This window comes from Oryctolagus cuniculus, chromosome 10 (assembly GCF_051225735.1).
Source record: "Oryctolagus cuniculus isolate XC-2025 breed Fujian yellow rabbit chromosome 10, ASM5122573v1, whole genome shotgun sequence".
Classification (NCBI taxonomy): domain Eukaryota; kingdom Metazoa; phylum Chordata; class Mammalia; order Lagomorpha; family Leporidae; genus Oryctolagus; species Oryctolagus cuniculus.
This window is the reverse complement of record NC_142876.1, coordinates 126,255,870-126,277,923: the sequence shown is the minus strand read 5'-3', so window position 1 is coordinate 126,277,923 and position 22,054 is coordinate 126,255,870. Positions and strand designations below refer to the sequence as shown.

General features: G+C 49.3%; 1 protein-coding gene across 3 annotated transcripts in view; it reads left to right on the top strand.

Moving 5' to 3' along the window:
* Positions 1–22,054, top strand: part of LOC127487200 (uncharacterized) — a 62,965-nt gene that overhangs the window by 4,882 nt on the left and 36,029 nt on the right. For 2 of the 3 annotated variants that reach the window (XM_051831843.3, XM_089305722.1), the window contains exon 2: positions 409–485. In XM_051831843.3, coding sequence (XP_051687803.3) covers positions 409–485 — 77 coding nt within the window. Of the gene's footprint in view, positions 1–408; positions 486–6,617; positions 6,835–22,054 lie in introns of those variants that run through there. The other variant, XM_089305723.1, reaches the window with a different exon arrangement.

Sequence of the window (22,054 nt, the reverse complement as noted above, 5' to 3'; positions counted from 1 at the left end):
AAAGAGAGACGGCAGCACAGTTCTGGAATGAACTGAACTGGTGGGAGGGCGCTCACCTCGCCCTTTGTGTCTGCTCTTTCTCTTGAGTCTTCCTCACTCTCCTTCCTGGTGCTGCTTCCCAGGCTCCGTGTTGCAGACACAGCACCTCTGAGAGCCTGACCTTCCCTGTGCTTGCCCCTAGCTGGAGAACAGAGGAACCACCTCGTCCGTTTTTCCATGGCGTGTCTCGGGTCAGCTGTCTGCCTAGCCTGCGCTCCATTTAGTAGATGTGGCTGCTGCAGATGCACCCATTTCTTCCCTCTGCCAGTCTTCTAAAGGGCAGATTCAGGTCAGGGAGTCCCCATCAGCCGTATGACTTGCTGGAGCTGTGTCGTGGCCTAAGCTCTTCCTCTTCTTTCTCTTTCGCAGGCGCCAGTCCTCGCTGCAGCTGGAAGCCCTGTCTACTGTGAATCTCCATCTCCAATTATCTTCAGTGGTTCTCCCCGGTAAGGCCCTTTCATAGTTAGCCCCCCACTGGCACCTGGTTTCTCGAGGACCCAGGGTGACAGGCCTCACATTCTTCCCATGATGGTGTGGTGACTTCCACTGCAGTCTTCAAGTTTTATGAAGTCCTCTTTAATGTGTGAGATGTTTAGATGTAGGGCACACAAATAGGAGTATGCTGCTGTTACTCTCCTGCATACACACCTCTGCACTGTGGCCCTGCGTGTCTGTTCAGTAAAAGTGGAGTCTATTTACACCCCTGGCATCAGGGCTAGCCACATGCTTTTTTTATTGATTTATTTTTTGCCAGGGAGACATTAGTAAACATGCTACAGGTGGTCTCTGCAGGGCACTGTACCTTGGGGATTTCCTTGTGGCTCTGGAAACCTTTCTTTGGTCACGTGGACAGGTGCAGGCCGGCCTGCTGGAGGGCAAGGGAGTGCATGGAATAGAGAGATCTCCCTGGAGTAGGCTTCCCCCAGAGCAGACAGTTTCATGAAGCTCTCAGGTGCCAAGTGGAGAAACGTTGACTGATAGCAGTTGACCACAGCACGTCACTTACTGAACTGGCGGTGGGCTGCAGGTACAATGCTGATAAGCAAGTCACTGAAGAGCCTTCTGGAAAACTTGCCTCTTTCTTGAAAAGAGACACAGGTGAAAACATGCCATATCTTGCCTTTACTATTGTTCTGTGATAATGCGATGCCTGGAGCTCTGGCATTGAGAGGTGAGACTAAGCCTCCAGGAGATGTCATGAAGAGAATGACAGTTGACATGGAAAACCAATATCATTAGGCCTCAGAATGACCCAAACTTCATATCACTTCCTGTTATGTGATGCAATGCATTTCCTACTACTTAAGACGTATGACTTGGGTTTTTCTGTAACTTGTAGCTGATGGCACCCTTTTTGATGCACTGGTTAAATTTAAGCTTGGTAGAAATGCGATACAAATGTTTAAAATGAAAACATGCATATTTATGCCTGGAGATGCAGTCTAACCTCTAATAAACAGCCCTTCTGAAATTTTCTGTTCCTCTTTCTGTCTTCCTTTTCTCCAAACATACACAGAGCTTTGTAAAAATGATAAGGAAAGCAGTATTTTTGAGTCACACCAAAATAATGTTCTCTGATTTTCCCAAATATTGCCATATATTTCCATTTTAACATATAACTGATTCTGTTAAAATGAGTTTATGTAAGCTGGAAGCTGACATGCCACAAAAACGAAATGAGTGGAGAATGTCTCACAGAATCTCTTTTGAGTTCTGAGAGGAGCTCTGAAACCTGGAGCAGTCAGGGATCAGAATAAAAATACCTTTTTCAGAATTGCTTCTGTGGTGACCATCTAGGTAGGGAGATGAAATGTGCTTTTTACTTCAGGAGCAAAGTGCTGTCCTGTAGGATGCACAGTTACCTCCTGTGTATGGATAAATTGTCCCTGCCAGGGTAGGGATGTCTCGTCCCACTCTGTGCAAGCAGGCATGCGTGCTGCCGTCTCTTCATTTCTCTGCAGCCCAGGAAATACCTTGCTGGAAGACAGAAGCGAATGATGTTGTAAGTAGCTGACGTGTGCGCATGTCTGCTTACCGACAGCATTCAGACATCTGAGAGAACCCTGTAGAGGCCTGCTGGTCACTCACTACTTCCAGGCAAGAGAGACAAGTTCCAAATGCCATCTGCTCACCACAGCAGAGCGTTGCAGGGACGTTTGCAAGCTGCGATGTGGAAATGATGGTGGGATCTGCGCCCTGCCAGCGCCGACAGAGGTCTCAGACATCCTGGATCACTTTGCCTGGAGATGACGTGCCCACCGCAGACTCTGGCAGTGGAGTGCGGAATGTGGAAGGGTGTCGCCTCCCAGCTGACCAGCAGGTGCTTGCAGGACGCGTCTGGAGCTTTATCACCTGACCCCCAGCCAGGGCGAGCAGGTTTGGAGGCCAAGCCTGTGATGAGGCAGGGACCGTCCTTGCACACACCTGTGGCGCCTGTGTGCACCGAGCACTAAGTGTCTGAGTGTACTTTTGTCTTGATCTAGTAAGTCAGACCAAACCGTGGTGCTGATGAGACAGTCCTGAAAATGCCAGCGTGACCCCGACCCTCAGGAGGAGGAGGAAGAGGTCTGAGGAGTGACTTGACGCTCCCCCGCAGAAGCGTGGCTGTCCCGTGTAGCGTTCTCGGTAGCTGTCCACTTCCCTGTCCTGGCCACGCCTCCAGGACTGACTTCATGACATCTCCTTGAGGCTTAGTCCCACCTCTCAAACAGCCCCCACCCCAGACCCCTCTCCTCCAAGCTGCCTCCTAAATCCCTGAAATTAGCTAAGGTCCCGCGCTTCCCTCAGCTTGCAGTACTTTCCTCTTCCTCTCCCTGTCTACTCACACCTTAAACTTTTCATTTCTATAATGACCATGGCTTCGTCTGCAAACCCTGGTCATTTCTCCGTGATCTTGTTTTCTAGGATTCATAAAATACATTTTCTTGTAGACCCTTTGGGAACTGTACCTGCTCAGTAAATCCGAGCAGCTTCTGGTTTGTTTTTCCTTGTCTCCATGTCTAGTATTGTGCATGCATAGTCGTGTAGTTTGCTACGTACTGTGCTGGATTCCCCGTGGAGGCTGTGGCCAACGTCTCTCTCCTCCAAGCGCAGCCACTCTGCACCCAGAGGCTGAGCATATTTCCTGTCCCCTGGATTCCATGCTTCACCCAGGACTTGCTTGGCCTCTGTGGGGCTGTGAGGCTTTGGGCCTAGGTACTTAGGTGACTTGAAGGTTTGGGTGGGCCCTTTAGGGATCCTTTTCCCGTGTGAAAAAGCCTTACAGAATTATGCAGCCATCCTCAGCCCCTGAGCCAGCCGAGGCTCCTTCTTGTATGTTGCATCCGCAGGCAAGCTTCCAGGCAGTGCAGCTATGTAAGGGACACAGTCTCCTTCTGCCTGAGTGTAGACGATCCGTCACCAAGAAGCCTGCAACAACGTGGACCTGTGGGTCGAGGAGCACAGACACCGACCTGTGAACTGGGAGGTGGACCTGCTGAGCTCTGGGAGGCTGTGTGAACAGCAGCTGCCAGTTGTGCAAGGGATGGCTCACACTCAGGGAGAGCTGCATGCCCAAGCCATGTGTGAATCTCCTAATGCCTCAGCTGGTGCCTTGTAGTTTAGTTTAATGTCAACAGTTTTGTTAAATTCACATCCCAGATGAACAAAGAGTGCTCTGTGGGCACTCCTGGCTCCCAACCACTGTGCCGTTGAAGTGGACTCTTAAAGCCTGAGTGATGGTATCGCAGATGTTGTTGGCTGTTCCCTTAGCTGGCACCTCACCTTGCGCACTGTTGAATTTGGCTCTGGAAGGCAGATTGTCCAATGATTTCAAGCCCCATGTCCGTCTTTCTGTCCCAAGGACATTTGCCTGGACATCTGCTTCATGCTGGCCCAAAGGGTTGGCGTCATCTGCTGCATTCCTTTCCACAGAAGCCCAGAGCTGTCTAGTACATACACACTTTCCTTGAACATTCAGAGAGAGAGAGGCAGAAATCATTTCTCGACATTTCTGCTGTCATTCAATATCTCGTGTGCTTGACCAGCGGGCACTGCTCTCAACGGATGTTGAGTTCTCGTCTACGTTTCTGATCTTTTGGGCACCCATGGTGTTTCTTGGCCTCCACCGTGTTGTGAGATGTTGAGCTGCTGTTTCATCGGTTTGGTGTTGTGTTCTACTGGACCGTGTGCCTCTGTGGAAGTGTCCTGTGCCTCTGGCCGCTTCAGACTTGCACTGATACGTTGGTGGTGTAGCAAACGTGAGCTTTGACACAAAGGGAAAGTATTGCATTGTGATAAGTTTTCGATGTGGAAGAGATTATTTCCATCAAGCTAATGCTTTTTATGGAATCTGACTTTCCAGTGTATTTGCCTGAACTTTTACTCGTGATATCTCTTTTGTTGAGGCTGCAATGCAGTACTTTTATTATTCTGCTTCTACTCTGCTAGCCAAAGCCATACTGTACCTGTTTTCTTTACACATATTTTTGTTCTGGGACCTAATGTCCACCAAATTTGGTGAAAGAAGAAGAAAGCATGGAATGGTGGTTTTTGAGAAGGAACCAAAAACCTAAGGCTTTACCCATATAAAAGAGAGTTCCAAGCACTGTGGCAGGTTTGGAAGCTCACTTGTTACTAGACAAAGGAAAGAGCCAGTTCTGACCCGTGTGCATCACTGCCCAGTGTGAGCAGGTGTAGCCTGCCTTCAGGGACAGGTGGCTGAGCTCTTTCTCTGGAGACCTGACTGGCTTCTCGGAGCACGGCTGACAGTGAACGTGACTGATACTTTCATTGCAGGTGTCAGGGATGCCAGTTTTGGGAACGGTGGGCGTGGCTGTGATCATGAAAAGACTAGATGAGAAGAACATAAGGAAGAGAAAGAGGAAGCTGAGAAAGTGTCTGGAGAAGGGCAGACACACAGTGTCTCCATGGCAGGGACAGGCACACCCTGGGCTGGGAGCCGCCTGTGCACCTGCTCCCAGCAGCTGTAGAAATGCCTGAGTTCTCGTACATGTACATCTTTTGAAGCCTCCCCGTCCTTGGCACCCCTGAGAAAGTCTGCTGCTTGAAGCCAGAATTACCTGATAGGCTCTGTGTTCTAGGGGAAAAATAAAGCAGAAAGAATTATAGCAGAAGAGACGAAATTGGTAAGAGAAGCTACCTGGGAAAGAATGGATGTGTGATTGTAAGAAAAGATGAAGGCAGGGAATATGTTGTCTGGAGATGGAAGTCAGCACCGTGGAGTCAGCAGGGGATGGTGAAGTGTAAGCAAACAAGAAAGGCTGGTAGACTGGGCCCAGACTGCTGAGGGTGGAGTGCACGTGCTGTGAGGAGGGCCGGAGGTGCTTCAGGCTCCGGTGTCTTCTGTCTCTTCCTTCTTTGAAAGTGATTGAAAAAAGCCTGTGTTTCTGTTGATTCTCTGCCCCACACTTTTTATTAACCTCTCTTCATTAAAATTTGCATATAGCATATGTGAATATCAGTGCACACTGCACATGCACAAAGACAAACATTGAATGGAACTTGCTTATAGCATGTGTGAAGACCCATGCACACTGCACACGGACAAAGACAGGCATCATGGAATATGCATGTAGTGCATGTGAAGATCAGTGCACACTGCACACGGACAAAGATGGGCATCATGGAATCTGCATACAGTGTATGTGAAGATCAGTGCACACTGCACACGGACACAGATGGGCTTCATGGAATCTGCATACAGTGCATGTGAAGATCAGTGCACACTGCACACGGACAAAGACAGGCATCATGGAATACAGTGCATGTGAAGATCAGCATACACCAGCACATGTGCAAAGGCATCATGGAATCTTCATGTAGCATATGTTAAGATCAGCATACACTCACATGTGCAAAGACAGGCATCACATGGACTTTGAAAAGGCCCCCAAAGCAGTACTGCTGTGGGCCATTTCAAGAGCCACTAAGGGAAGGAAAATCTAAGCCCATCTTTGTCCATGTGCAGTGTGTCACTGACCTGTCTTTGTAGATGTGCAGTATGCACTGACCTTCACACATGTGACATGCAGATCCCATGATGCCTGTCTTTCTACACATGCAGTGTGTATTGATCTTACATGTGCTCTACGCAGATTCCACGTATTGGGCCTGTCAAAGGTCCATCTGCCTTCATCTCCATACCTTACAGTACAGGTGAAGAGAGTGAGTGTGATGGCTCATATCCCCTTTGTGCAGGGTCAGTCACCAGGCAGAACCATCGGTTCCCCTAGGGAGCTGGTTTACAGTGGTCTCAGCGCCAAATGGGCAGCCCTGCCACAGCCAGGGCCCCTGCGTGGCAGCTGCATCCTCTGGCTGCTTCAGGAAGTGATTTCCATATTTGTGGGTGACTCCGGTGATCCACGCTTGCCTTCAAGCCCAGCGCTGTGTGCACACCTCATGTGTGCCTGTGTATTCAGTAACACCAGCCACTCTTTGTCATGCTACTGATACATCAACTGCAGTAAACACCGCATACTGCCACCTTTGTGTGAGGCACTGTTCTTGTCCATTGAGTCATTTCAGCCGCCTCAGAATCCTATGAGGTGAGTTCTAGCACTTCTGTTTCCTTTTTACAGGGAAGGGAAGCAGGCCTGGAGGGATTAGTGACCTGCCTGTGGTCACACAGCTGGGAAGCGCAGTTTGAACTGTGTCCTCCAGAGTCCACACCATCCGTTGTGACACACACTGCTTTGCAGACGTGCATACTCAACACTCCCACATCGCCTCTCCTCTGCCTGGAGGTGAACTCCCGACTCTGGGATGCTGGGCCTTGTCCTTACCCATGGACCCAGCCCTAATAAATGTAAGACTGGAGCCTTCCAGGGTTGGTTTGCCCTCATTTACAAACCAGTGCTCGGTGGTTCTCCCTTGACTGTGGGTTTCTAAGTCCATCCTCTCTTCCCCCTGTCTTAGCCAGGGATCAGGGATGTAGACTTATTCTCATGCCCAGAGGTCTCTCCAGGCCCATCCTCCCCTCATGAGGGTCTTTTGTTTAGGAAAACATCCTTGTCTCACCTTCTTCATCTATCCAAGGGTGTTCTCTTACACGGGTCCTTGGCAGTCTAGGACTGCAACTTTTTCCTCTTTAAATGCTATACTTTTTTTTTAAGAAGCCTGTGTTAATTTAGGATTGGTTAATAGGTTAATTCTGACGTCTCAAGGCTAACCCTGCATTGTGTGGGGTGTTGAAGGCACAGGGTCTTGAGATGCCGCTATTTCTGTTGCTCAATTAGTGATGAAGTGTTCTGGAAAAGTTGTCCTCAGTGCTTCAGGGGACAGATTGTTCTAGAAGCATAGGGAACAAGAGGAGGAAATAGGGAACTTTATAAGCTTAGGGAAATGCTGATGGGTGCCAGTCGAGACTTAGGACCTCTGACATTTTGTGTGAGGCAAGCAGATTGATCCTGGCTGCTCCCCAGGGTAGAGGATGTGCAACCTGGGGAGTGTTACAATGGCATGAAACCTTTTAGTGTGACAAGGAAATTGCATCAAAGTAAAACCACCTTCCAACCACGTGGTAGATTAGCTCCTTCTCCACTCCAAATCTGGAGTAACAGTAGTGCCACCTTGACTGGCTGCTGAAGGCAGTGGGGCCACAGCAAAAAGGCTCTGTACTGCCAGCCCCCAAGTGCTGCCTGACTGTTAGCCACACTCTGCTGCTGTAATCTTCTGAGTACTAGAACCTCTGATCTAAGGGATCATTGAAAAGGTTGAGGTGTTTTTTTTTTTTTAAGGTTTCTTTGAAAGTTACAGAGAAGAGAGGGAGACAGAGATCTTCCATCCACTGGGTCACTCCCCAGATAGATACAATGGCCAGCATTGTGCCAGGCAGGAGCCAGGAGCTTCAGGTTTCCAGTGTCAGTGATAGGGGCCCAAACGTTGGGCCATCCCCTTCTACTTTTCCCAGGCCATTAGCAGGAAGTTGGATCTGAAGTGGAACAGCAGGGACAGGAACTGGTGCCCATATGGGATGCCAGCATCACATGTGGTGGCTTACCTGCTATGCCACATTGACAGCCCTGAAAATATTGAGGTTCACATGGTCATCAATTTTCTGTGGAAACTGCGAGAGTTTAAGGACTCTCTCTGATACCCCTTTTCTCTGTCCCAAAGCACAAACCATATCCACTTTCCGTTATGGCAAAGTGGAGGACCTAGATACTGTTAAAGAGCTCATATTTGAGAAATCCAGGCTACAGGCTTGCTTAAGGAGACACAGCTATGCAAAGCGGGGAGATCCTAAGCTCAAGTCTCCTGGTGAACAATGTAAAGTCAAGATGAGCCGTGCCTTCCTGCAAAACGTGGGGAGCCTGTGGGGTTCAGGTGAAAAAAGAGGGCATCATTCTGGGAGTGCAGGGGAAGATGTCTGAGATTCTGTTCTTTTGCCTGAGTTCTGCCAGATGTTTCTATGTTAGTTCTCTGTATTAGCCAGCCTTTCTGCTGTGTAGTCCTAAATGCACACAGATGTTGGCACTGGAACTCTCGCTCCTGATTTGGCTAGGAGCGGCCTCGCCATTCCCAGTCACCTGATAGATAGAATCAAGCCTTGCAGGAGTCTGGAGATGATCTCGGATCAGAACCAGGCTATCTGCACCCTGCGAGGGCCAAGCAGCCCTCACTGGCTCTGTCCAGGCTGCCCGCTAATTAAGGGTGGATTTCAGGGAACATTCAGGTACATCAGCCTGATCACTTACTAAAAATCTCTTTGGCTTCTCTTTGGAACTGGAGACCCTTAGGTCAGAGGCGCAGGGATTGGTGCTGAGGCACTTAGAGGTTCTGAACCCAGCAAGTGAAATGCTGCCAGCTTGCTGACTCAGTGAGCATTGCAGGCCAGGACCAGGGTCTGGCAAAGAGGGCCCACCTTAATTGGGTGCCAAAAAGTGCTGTAACCAAAATAAAATATTTAATGGAATATTAATTAAAATATAATTTAGGGGTTGGCATTTAGCCCAGCAGTTAAGATACTCATGTCCCACATCCGAGTACCTGGATTTTAGTTCCAGCTCTGGCTCCTGGCTCCAGCTTCCTGCTCGTGCAAGCTCTGGGAGGCAGAGATGATGGCTCAAGTGATTGGGCCCCTGCCGCCCAGGTGGGAGATCCAGACTGAGTTCCTGGCACCTGTCTTTGGTTGTTTCTGGCATTTGGGGAGTGATTCGGTGGATGATAGCTCTCCATTGTTTACCCATTTGAGTTTTTAAAAAACAGTATTTCATAAAATATTTGTCTTGATTACTGAGGCCCCAGGTGCTTGTTTAAGCTCTCCCAAGGCAGGTGCCTCACTAGGCTCACCCTGGTCCAGAGTTAGAGTCAGCACTCTTGAGTTGAGATGCTGGGTTGAGCAGGCTTGGCCCTTGGTCCACCTGATGTAATTTTTTCGCATCACAACACATTTTGTGTAATGTAGCATCATATCCTGGAAAAATCCTGGTATGGAAAACCCCAGAGAGTAAGCATTAGTGGGAGCTGTCATGTTGTGCTCAGGGAAACCATTTGGGGTGGTGCCTTCCTCATGACCCTTGACCGTGGTGGAAACAGTGAGGCTGTGATGGTTAATTAATGTGTCCAGGGTATGAGAGCAACTGAGGCAAGCAGCTGTCACCCAGAGTTAGGTTGCCAGCATGGGAACCAGGGCCAGGTTGCTGCAGAAGAGAAGGCAAGAGGCAGAGTTGGCAGAGCTTTTCCTGAGGGCTCTCCATTCCTGCTGTCTCCTGTGTGAGGCCACCACACACCTGCCTGTGGGTGCCATGAGATGCCTCTGTGCCCTTTGGGAAGTTCCACCATAAACTTGTGCTGGCAGAAGTTGATACCTGTATTAAGGCTAGTTTTTCCCAAAGTCTACCCATCTTTGTTTCTCATATTGACATTTTTATTAAGTATTTATAATTTCATTTGCAGGCTGGTATTTTTTTAAGTTTCATTTGTTAGTCTATTTTTTTAAAAGATTTATCTTAATTTAGTTGAAAGACAGAGTTACAGAGAGAGGTAGAGACAAAGAGGGAGGTCTTCCATCCACTGGTTCACTCTCCAGATGGCCGCAACAGTAGGAGCTGCACCAATCCGAAGCCAGGAGCCAAGAACTTCTGGGTCTCCCACATGGGTGCAGGGCCCAAGGACTTGGGCCATCTTCCACTGCTATCCCAGGCCACAGCAGAGAGCTGGATCCGAAGAAGAACAGCCGGAACTGGCGCCCATATGGGATGCCGGCACTTCAGGCCAGGGTGTTAACCTGCTGTGCCACAGCGCTGGCCCTTTATTGGTCTATTTGAAAGGTAGAGTGACAGAGAGAAAGTGGGGGAAGAAGAAGAAATGGAGGTAGAGGTAGGTGTGTGTGAGTGTGTGTGTGTGTGTGTGTGTGTGAGAGAGAGAGAGAGAGAGAGAGAGAGAGAGAGAGGGAGAGAAAATGAGAATGAGAATGAGAATGAAAGTTTCTAATCACTGGTTTGTTCCCCACATGTACACAACAGCCAGGGCTGGGCCAGTCTGCAGCTAAGGGCTTGATCCCGGTTTCTCATTATCCACTGCTTCCCAGAGTGCATACTATCAGGAACTGGATTGGAAGCAGAAGAGCCAGGATACTGTGCGGCAGCTCAAGAGCAGCTCAGCCCACTGTGCCACAGCGCCCACCCGCAAGCTGTTTACACTTCCTGTTTCTGAGGTGAATGCTTGCCTGTGTCCACGTGGGCCACTCCCTCTCAGCAGGACTCAGTGTGGTGCTCCCATGGCATCAGCTGTGCTGTGCCCACGTGTCACGCAGGAAGCATTTCAGTGAGAAAAACCCACTGAGGGCCTTTATGCCTGTCTGGGTGCAAGAATGTGCATCCCCAGTACTTTCAGTATGCACCCATGCATTCTAAGCATAAAAAGATGTTCACTTTCCATGCCGTTAACCTTGGATTAAACAAGCCTGAGTTATGGGATGCTGTAATTCCTCAGAGAGCCACGATGACAGAACACACAGTGCCTGGTCTGTGTGCTCACCAGAAGCTCCGCTCAAATTTATGTCTCAATAATTCAAATTTCTGCCCGTGAGATGCCTTTATTTCAAATTCTATTTCCCCCCTAGGTCAGATTGCCTAGCATATAATATACAGACAAAACCAAACAGGGCCTGGAAAAAATTTCAGATACTGTAAAGTCCAGGGTAACTGAATAGTACAGGAACTCACTTGTGTAATCCTTGCAGTGCTCTGTGGGTCTGCACAGGTTTTGGGTGGCATTACTGGAAGTTGTGCTTCAGTGAGTGTAATAGAAACACCAGGGCCTGTCTCCAAGTGCATGTTGTGGACTCTGGTATCCTCAAGGTTGTTCAAGTCCAACCAGCAAAAGCCAGGATCTTACAAGGAAGTCTGGTGATGTTAATGCAGATCCTAACGGCTAGGAGTCTCTCAATGGCATTTGTGTATTTGTATTCCAGTGGTGAGTTGAACTTGGGGCTGATGAAGAATTCCATTCTCTACTGACTACAGGGGGCTTCCCTCAGGAAGGCTTAGCTGTCCCTCTTTGGTAGCACCCTTGCAGGGTCAGAAAAGTCCTTGTGCAGTGTAGTGCACCTCCATGGAGTCTCTGTACTGTTTCCTCTTTTGTGGCTTGACAGTGAAAGCAGCCATCTCAGGAATGACTGAGAGATGTGACCAGCATTGCTGTTTCTGCTACTGTTTCACGGTTGGAGTTTCTCTTCCTGACGGTAGCTTTGCTAGCATTCCTCTGAAGCTGGATCGTAACAGTGCAGTTTACATGTAGAGTGCTTTCTGGGCTAACCAGAGCACCCTTGTGTTTGTTGCTTGTGATTCTGACCCTGGCTCTCGGGTTTCAGCAGAGCCCCTGTGCAGGAGACCTGCTGCTGCACCTCAGGGTGCTGCTCGCTGAGGTGTCCGGGTTTGCTGTCGTTCTCGCTGCCTTTTCTCTGCGCGTGCTTCCCTATGACTGCACCCACAGGCTGCAGACCTGTTCCCTTTGCAGCTTTTCTCTTGAGGTTGAACATGGGCCCTGTGGTTCGGAAGGACACTGGGGACCTCCTGCCAGGTGGCCAGGTGGCCAGGTAGCCAGCAGCACCTGCCCTTTTTTACTTTGCTCTTATCTCATCATCCAGCTGGACCCTGAACTCCACAACCACAGATGGTTTCATCCAATTTTGGGTTCCTTACGTCTAGACCGATGCCTGCATCACAGTAGGCATTAAACACTTTTTGAATGAAGGAGTGAAAAGATGTGATAGATAGGCAAAAAAAAAAAAAAAAAAGTGCTGATGTAGGGCATAATTTTCAAAATTCCAAGTCTCTAGCATGCTCTTCAACATGAACCATTTTGGAAGATTTCACTGTGAGATGTTTGTGGCTGGGTTTTCCACGTGGAACCTGAGCCTACAAGGATGCCTGTAACACTCCAAGGGGCCAGCAGGGGCAGGCCTACTTACCCCCGCTGTTAAGGACAGTGGCCACTCTGGCAGTTGAGACAGGAATGATGTTTAATGTGGTCAGGTCCTCAGAATAATCAGATGACAAAATCCTTCTAAGTGTTTATTGATTCTGTTTCATTGTGAAGAATTCGGATGCCTCAAGTAGGTATGCTCGGCAACTTTGTATATTGGCTAAATGTTACAGTGACAGATAGTGTGTGGATGGGGTTGATATGCATTCGTATTTCAACCAGTTGCTGTTCCGTGTATGTAAAATTACATACATTTTTCATCTGTGTTAGGGAACTCCATCAAAGTGAAAATATAGCATATTACACCTCAGAGTTGGTGATGCACAATCATTTTTCTGGAGCTTCTTTTACCAACTTTTCTTAGATATAGATCATTTTGCTGAAAACAAATTAAAGATTTAAAGGATATATTCATTAAAATTCTGGTTTTATGGACAATAATAAACTCTGTTAGATAGACACAAGCTGGATGGAACATTCTATATTTATTTCTAATCCAGTTTGTTGTATTTGAGCAGACATAGTGTATACAAAATTATATCAAATTTTATATCAAACTTGTATCAATTGCTCAAGTTCGCCAGCTATATTCTACTCTTATTTAAGATGTGTACTGTTTTTTAAGATTTATTTATTTATTTATTTGAGAGGCAGAGTTACAGACAGAGTGAGGGAGAGACAGAGAGAAAGATCTTCCATCTGCTGATTCAGTCCTTAGTAGGCCACAATGGCCGGAGCTGGGCCGATCCAAAGCCAGGAGCCAGGAGCTTCTTCCAGGTCTCCCACATGGGAACAGGAGCCCAAGCACTTGGGTCATCCTCCACTGCTTTCCCAGGCCATTAGCAGAGAGTGGGATAGGAAAAGAAGCGGTCAGGATGGGAACCGGCACCCATATGGCATGCCAGCGCTGCGGGTGGAGGCTTAGCCTACTATGCCATAGCGCCAGCCCCCAGATGTGCACTTCTTGATCTAATCTGAGAGTGTACGTGATCCTCAAATGGTTGGTGCCAGGATCCTACTTCCTGATGGCCTTGGGCCTGTGCTGGCAGGGTTAATTGCCTGCAGTGTCATGGACCCATGTCTTGGATGTGACCACATCAAATCCATAGGAACCTCAAAAATGAGGTTTCCAGGGGATGAGATGCAATTGTGGCTTACAGAATAAGTTACAGCGCTCTGTGTTTGATGTGTTTTTTACTTATTTCCCATATTCTGTAGTGTTCTACCAGTTACTATTGAAAATTGCCTGACCTAATCTTTTTAAAAATATCTGATATTTATAGCTTTCCTTAAGATATGTGGAGATCAGTTTTGGATAGTGTCTACATACTCATTGAGTTAATTCAGAGAATGTTGTTTTTCCTGCTCAGATAACCAATTATCTTAGTGATTCTATAGAAATACAGTGCATTGCAGTTTAACAGTTTGTGTCTTTAAGTCAGGATTGCTCAGGTGCTCAATATCTAAGTTTTATTCTTAACAACATTGTACAAATACTGAACATGCTAGATAAAGCACCCCAAGCCAGAGCTCAGGCCTCTTCACAACTCGTGCCCCAGTTGCCCTGCCAGCCTGGGGCATCAGAAACTCAGCTGAGTTCTCAACTCGCGGAGCCTGGAGGTGAGCAGGTGTGGGGTGGAAACACCCTCCATGGAAGGAACCCCTGGGCTCACGAGGCTGCATGGGATTGAGCCAGCTGTGTAGAACCCGCAGAGACTTCTGGGGGGAGGTTGAGGAGAGCGTTGCGAGTCCACTCAGCACAGACTTCTGGTTCCACGCCTTGTGCAGAATCCACTGGCCAGGCTGCCCCACGCTGACGTCCACATGCAGTCGTGTTTTGCCAGAGCTAGAGTATTGAGAGTGAGTGGTGCTGGGTCCAGGATGTACTTAGGTGTTCTGTAGCTCGGCAGAGGGACGTCTTTGTCTCTCTCCCCAGGTTGTGTACACGGTCTTCAGCGGCATTTTGGAAAGGGCAGGGCCCTGAGACTCACACGCGTCAGTCTCATTACTTCCCTGCCGCTGTTTCTCAGGTTGTCAGAATTGGGATAATAACCTGGAGACAATCACAGTGTGCTCTGCTGAAAGGGGAGATTGGGTTGCCAGCAAATCCCTAATTGAGACCGAATTAGAATAAACGATTGTTAAGCTCTCCAGCCTAATTGTGAATGGTGTGTATTTGACATTCCCTCAGATATAAATTAAAATAAAAAGAGCATTTTCCAAGGCACAGAATAGCTTTGCCTTAATGACGGCCTGCCTTGCACTGCGACAGCTTGCATTATTCATAACGTCATTATCAGGCATATTCGATGCTGAATGCTTTGCTTGCCCAGAAATTGTGCGGCATGACCAGATAAGCAGAATCTGCACTTTGTATTTATTCTTGCGACTGCTTTCTCCGGATGGCTTCTTTTATCTCTGTCTTGAGCTTGTTTACTGCTGCTCGGCGGGATACACAGTCAGTGACAAAAACCTCATTCATTCACTGATGCAGAGCACTGCATCATCAAAGCATTAAATCCTGCAAATGTCAGAAAGATCCAGAGGCGCAATCCTCGGGCTGTTGCTGTCAGTGCTGAAGTCAGATTTCCCATCTGAGCACCGGAAGGAAAACCTGCGCTGTGCACCTGCTTCGTGAAGATGGAGTCCTCCGCCAGCCCGGTGCTGCACCAGCCAGGCCCCTTCCATCAGCAGGGCGGGCACCGAGTCCTGTGACGGGCGCCAGCTTGTGCTCTCAGAACTGACTGGCCCCGAGGAAGCCAGCTCAGCCAGGGGGAGTCTGCGTTAGCCTCTCGGGCTCCTGGATGAAGACCATGAACAGAGGTCTCAGAAGCCTCTCTGCTGTGAGAGCAAGGTTCCCGGGTCTGGATGATTCTCCCCAGCAACGAGGCCCTCTTTCGAGAACTTCTCCACCCTCAGCCCTCCAACACAGCGATTTGGGCTTTGTGACAGCCCCTGCTATGCCTGCCTTGGCAAGCAGTGTGCCCACCTCCTAGAGTCTTGCATGAATAATTCACTTGAGTGCCCTACTGACTCTGCAAAGCCTGGGGGAGGGCTTAGGAGGCAGTGTTTAATAGGTTCTTCCAGACAACCCAGCGTGTAGCTCTGAGTTCCTGGAGCCCTGTCCCAGAAGGCCAGAGTGCAGTGAAAGAAGGAATGTGCTGGAAACCCCACGCACTTGGCACCATGCCTCTGCCTCCTGTGCTGGTGTCCACTGTGACCCAGTAACAAAGGTCAGTACTTCAACCAGGGTCACTGTCAGGGACACAATTCTTAATTGCAGGATTTGTGTATTGACACAAGTACTTTTTGTTAGATCTTGGAAATTTGGCCTTGTCTTGTGGCAGAAGCAGTGTGGCTTCAAGGCTGCAGAAGTGCTGTGAGGTGCTCACTGGAGCAGGAGGCGCACGGGCTGCACACAGGAGCAAACAGGTTTGTTGTCAGCCCTGCTGGAGGAGCCAGCAGCAAGGTGGTGACCCAGGAATGCGGTTTGCAGAGACATACTGGGCACCACAAGGCTGAGCAGGTCTCGGCAACAGCTTTACACCTGAAAAAAGCATTCCTTATAAAAATCATTGTCCACATTTCTTGTTGCATAATAAGTACCCCAAACTCAATGATTAACAAAAAAGTCCAAACTCTTATTTCCTCGATTTGTGGGTCAGAAATCCAGGGGCACGCACTGTCTGTGGGTCAGGAACCTGGGGTCAGGGTTTCACATGGCCCCATCGCGGTGTAGGCTGTGGCTTCAGTTGTCTCCAGGTAAGCCTCTTGGTGTTTTCCAGCTTCCCATGTTTTGGCTGTTTTCATAGCAACTGACTTCACTCTGCCTTCTTTTCTTTCAGGAAAAACTCTGTGTGTGTGTGTGTGTGTGTGTGTGTGTGTGTGTGTACATTTGTAGCCACTAGCAGTGCTGTGGTGAGGATTTGGAGACTTGTTGCTTCTTGCTGTGAACGGAGAGGAGGTGGCAGCACAGCTGAGATGTGTTGCATTCTTGGTCTATGTGAGGTCAAAGAGCAGGGCTGACTAGTTTCCTACTCTGTAGCTACTGCACTTTCAGGAAATGTTTCCTGTATGTTTGGGGTTAGCACTGTCAGGGCCTGGGTTGGGGAATGCAAACTTTCAAAACGTTCCCTAGATTCTTATGATGAGAAACCAAGTTTGGGAGCCACAGCCTGGGGACCAGACTGAATTCTCAGTTCAGAGGACAGATGAGCAGTAAGCAAGTGTGTCCAGTAGAGGGTTATTTGGGAGGATCCAGAGTGGGCAGTGGAAAGTGGTAGGAGGATCCAGTGTGGGCAGTGAGGGTGATAGGGAAATCCAGTGTGGGCATTCAAGGGTGGTGGTGGGATCTGGTGTGGAAAGGGGAAGATGAGGGGATCCAGTATGGGCAGTGGAGGGTGGTGAGGGGATCCAATGTGTGCAGTGGAGGGTGGTGAAGGGATCCAGTGTGTGCAGTGGAGGGTGGTGGTGGAATCCAGTGTGTGCAGTGGAGGGTGGTGGTGGGATCCATTGTATGCAGTAGAGGGTGGTGACGGTTCCAATGTGTACAGTGGAGGGTGGTGAGGGGATCCACTGTGTGCAGTGGAGGGTGGTGAGGGGATCCAATGTGTGCAGTGGAGGGTGGTGAGGGGATCCAATGTGTGCAGTGGAGGGTGGTGAGGGGATCCAGTATGGGCAGTGGAGGGTGGTGGTGCGATCCAATGTGTGCAGTGGAGGGTGGTGATGGATCCAATGTGTGTAGTGGAGGGTGGTGATGGATCCAATGTGTGTAGTGGAGGGTGGTGAGGGGATCCAATGTGTGCAGTGGAGGGTGGTGATGGATCCAATGTGTACAGTGGAGGGTGGTGGTGGGATCCAGTGTGTGCAGTGGAAGGTGGTGGTGGGATCCAGTGTGGGCATTGGAGGGTGGTGGTGGTGTCCACTGTGGGTAGTGGAAGGTGGTATGTGAAATTAGTTTCTGTTTTGTGATGGAAGTGAAAGACTTCCAAAGGACTTTGAAATGCTTCTGTGTGAGAATTTCATTACTCTGAGGACAGTGTTTGGGAGCAGACACAGACTTGTCTTGAAAATAAGAGGGAGAAAGAAGAGTGGTCTCCATTGGGGTCTTTGGTCTCTGTTGGCTCTCCGTCATTTATATTACGAGTTAGAATGGTTCACCTACCTCAGACACACAGCCAGCTTAGATCTCAGTGGAGGTAGAGAATTATAGCAATTATTTGGAAATTAATTGGATTACTTGACAATTGTTTCAAGTTTCCACTCCAGTCATACTGTGGAGACGTAATATCATTAATTTCTGGTTGAGTGATTTGTGCCCTGTTCTCTTCTGCTACACAGAATTCCATCCCACACTGCAGCATCTTGTAAATAAGGAGTACGTACCTGATGAGCTGAGATTTTTTTGTATATTTGCATATCCTACAATTAGATTTTCTCTCTCTTCCCATCCTCTCCCTTGTTATTTTTATGAAAGTATTTTAATAAAGGAAAACTTTGAGATAGTCTCCAGAAATTAAAGTTTCTCAAGATGCATCATGATCTAGCACTTGAAAATAGGAATGTTTTGTAACATGCAGAATCACAATGTATTGCAAAAGATAGTTCAGATTTTTTGTGAGGCCAAGATATTGCTGTTTCCCCTGCTTTCCTGTATTTAGACTGACATGGGAGTTGACCTGTGCTGGGCAGGCTGAGTGTGTCCTGACTCCTTTTCCCAGCACAGAGACTGGGATTGAGCCTGTTTTCCATGCCGGCAACTTCAACACTGTTGTGGCATCCCTGGAACGCACTGGTTTGCTGCCACTGTCAGCAGCGATGTAGAGCAGTTCTCTCATGCTGGGAGAATGCAGTCCAGTCTCCTCTGACAGCAGCAGGGACAGCCCCCCTGACCTGCCTCCTGGGCCCACGGGCTTCTGGAACACGGTGTATTTGGAGGTTTAAATGTCATTTTAGGCCCGACTCTCTAGAGGCAGGGCCGGAGATGGGCCTGGGAGACCTGACAGCTTGAGGGTGTGGTCAAGGAAAGGCAAACAGGAAACAGGGTGAAAGGGCATGGGGCCCAGCAAAGTGGGGTCTGCTTTGAAGCAAGACACTCAGCACTTTGTACCCCAATGAAGCTGTGTGCTGGGGCTACATGGCCACACAGCCTGGAGGCTGAAGTCCATGGCCGGTGCCCCATTGAATCCTCTGAGGTCCAAGGGGAAGGACCTGGGCTGACTCTCTGGACTTGCAGGCAGCTGCCCTCTACAGCCATGTCTTGTGTGCAGTTTCCTCTTGGGAGGACAGGAGAGGGACTGCGTCAGGGCCCACCCTCATGGCTTCTTTGTAATAACACCCTGCTTTTAAAGGCCCAGTCCTGAAGCACAGTCCCATTCTGAGATTTTGGTTTTAGGGCTTCCCTGTGAGCGTGTGTGCTGGACACAGCCAGTCTGTCCCATGCATCAGAGGGGTATGAAGAAGAGGGGGTCTGTGAACACACTGTGAGCAGGGGAGCCAGACCGATGCTGGGGGAAGGAGCCTAGGAGGTACTCCAGGTCTGTTGCAGAAAGCACCCTGCATGGGAACACCAGTGTTCTGAGCCAATTCAGGACTCCTCGGTTATAAAATGCACTGTTATTTTTAGTGCAGTAATCACAGGAAAGGTCCCCAAGACAAAACTCTAATGGGAAATCCGTGCAGAAAGTGGGACACCAGAGATGTGGATCTTCAGTGCCAGGTAAATGAGGAAGGACACAGCCATGCAGAGATGGTCAAGGAACGTTGCACAGGATGGAGGAAAGGAAGAGCACTCCCCTGAGACTTGGGGTCACCAGCTCTTGGTGACACAGACTTTCAGGCTGAATTACCACTGTTCAGGGTTCAGAAACCTCCGAGGGGCCACGTGTAGGGTGCTCAGGTGAGTGGTGGTCCAAGCACTGGCCACAATAGTAATGGCGAAACTGGAGAAAATTCAGTTCTAGACCTTTTTCTCCAGGGTTGGAAACTGCCTGTGGCCCCACTGGGCTGCCCCTCTCAATGCTCATAAGTCTTTATTGGCCACCATCACGCCTGTTCACATGTGTGGTCAGCCCTGGCTGTAACAACACAGGTGAGCCCTGTGACAGACCACATGGCCCATGGAACTGGAAAGAGAATGTGTGCTAACCCTTGATGAATCTCTGCCTTTGAACTCCCTTATTTGTGACCAGTCTTCTGTGGTGTGCAGTGTTACATCCCCATCTTGCAGACAGGAGGCTGAGGCACCAGGAGCTTAAATGCCACAGCTGTTGTCTTATAGCTGGCAGTGGCATGGGAGAGGTTGATGGCAGGTGTGCCAATTCCGTCTTGCAGCAGTAGGCTACACAGCAGGCAAGGTGTGTTGAGAAAACATACAGGCAGGTCATGGGGGCTCCCTGGACCGTTTGCAGCAGGAACACATCGTGAATGAATGCAGTCGGCCAGGAAGTGTTGACACTGGCCACTCTGAATCCAAATCCTGACATCCCTCAGAAACCAGATAAAAAAATGTGGTTATCAGCAAAGCCTCCTTTGCCCTGGCACTTGGCAGGCTTGTCAGAGTTGCGCCCGTGCTGAGTCAGGTGTCCATGGGGAAACTTACCCTGTTTTGCTCTCAGAAGTTGAGCTGGGGAGCCCTGCGCCAACCAGGGATTTTTATCAGTGGGCCCAGGGCATGCCGAGCGCCTTGAGGAAGCAGTCATCTCGCTGCCAGACACAGAATTTTCTGGAAGCCTATAGAGGGTCCACAGACAGAAAGCATTTATCCTCAACAAATTGTTCTTTTGTTTCCAGAAGTCTACAAGAAAGCCATTATTTTTGTTAACAATTAAAATTAATTAAAAGTCCTAGTGGTTTGGATTTAATATCCACTATAAATTTTAAAATCATTAAAAACTTGAGGCATTTATATCTTGGTTATAAATATTCCTGTAAAATATTATACCTACAATTCTTTTGCAGTATTTTACAATAATGGGTGAAATAGGCAATGCTATTAGGGATATAAAGAAAATAATAGAAAAAAAAGGAAATGGAAACTTTTTTAGTTTTTAATTTTCATTTATTTTCACTTTATTTGAAAGGCAGAGAGACAGACAGGGAAACATGTCCCATCTGCTGGGTTCACTCTCCAAATGCACACAGCAGCCAAGGCTGGGCCAGGTTGAAGCCAGAAGCCCAGAAATCAATCTAGGTATCCCATATGGATGGCCGGGACCCAGGTTCTTGAGGCATCACCTGCTGTCTCCCAGGATATGGTTTAAGAGGAAGCTGGATCAGAAGAGGAGCCAGGGCTCAAACCAGGCACTCCCATGTGGGACGTGAGGGCTTCAGGGGGTGTCTTTAACTACTGCACCACACACCTGTCTCCATGCATGAAATGATGTACATAGGCAGGAGTTGGGTAGGCTGCTGGTGATGCCCATGAGAAGAGGGCAGGGTCCCTTCTCAGGAGGAACTCACTGTCCAGTGGCCCAGGGAGCCAGCTGTGAACCAAGCAGGCTGGTCCACCGTCCCTGGCTTCAGGAACTCTGTGCACTCCTTCCTAGGAACGCCATTCTGCACGAGGAACTGCACCAAGTGCTGGGAGTGGTGGGGAGGACGCCCCTCGGCTGAGTGTTAGCTGCTCTTGGGAGCTCAGTGGGAGGACGAGGAAGATGCAGAGAAGGAAGGTGAGGTCTGAGGCTGGAGGGTGCGAGTCCCAGAAGCGGGCAGGGCTAGTGTCAGGACACGGGGTGCTGCAGCCAGAAAGCACATGTGCAGGACCCGGGTGGCCTGGCCTCCTGCCAGTGGCAGTTGAGGGGCTGTGGAGGACATTCAGATTCTGGTACCTGCACAAAGGATACCTTCGAAGGGAAGGTGGGTCTGGCTGCCTGCCCAGTGCTCCTCTCTGCCTCCTCCCGTGCAGCCCACTCCTCACTGCTGTCCCCACCCGAGAGCACTCTCTCACTCGCTCCCTCGGCCCATCCTGTCCATCACCACAACTCACAGTACTCAAGCAAACTGCACCCCTGACCCAGGAAACAGTCGAGTGCTGCACGGACTCAGCAGTGGGGGCAGAGGGATCTCAGCCCCGTGGGTCCGAGCTGACCCAAACCATGAATCCTGAGACCTGGCTGTGCCATCAGACAGGGAGGCCAGGCCGCAGGAGGCCTGCCCATTCGTCTCTGCCTCTCACCACCCCTTCCACGTTCTCCTTCGATTTCTAGTTGATACCTTAGTTCCATTAGCTCAGTGGTTTGTAGCATTGTGGGAATCGATGCTCCAGGCTGACCCCCTTCTGGGTCTCCAGATCCGAGATCAAATCAGCAAGAGCTCTTCACATGAGCGGATGCCAGAGTCCCAGTGCTGTCAGGTTGTGTGGTCTGGCATGTGCTGGGAACTGAAGGGCAGACACGGGGTGCCCTGGTGCTCCGAGCCACAACACCTACGATGGTTCGCCCTTGGCCTGCATCTCTAGTTTCTCAGTCCATGGGTGTCCCATGGCTGTGCTGAACAAAAGGTGGAATCTGTCACCAGCTTTGCCTTACACTGTTCTCTCCCCCACCTTCTCCTCTACCGCCCGCCCCATCTTGCCTCAGTGAGAACT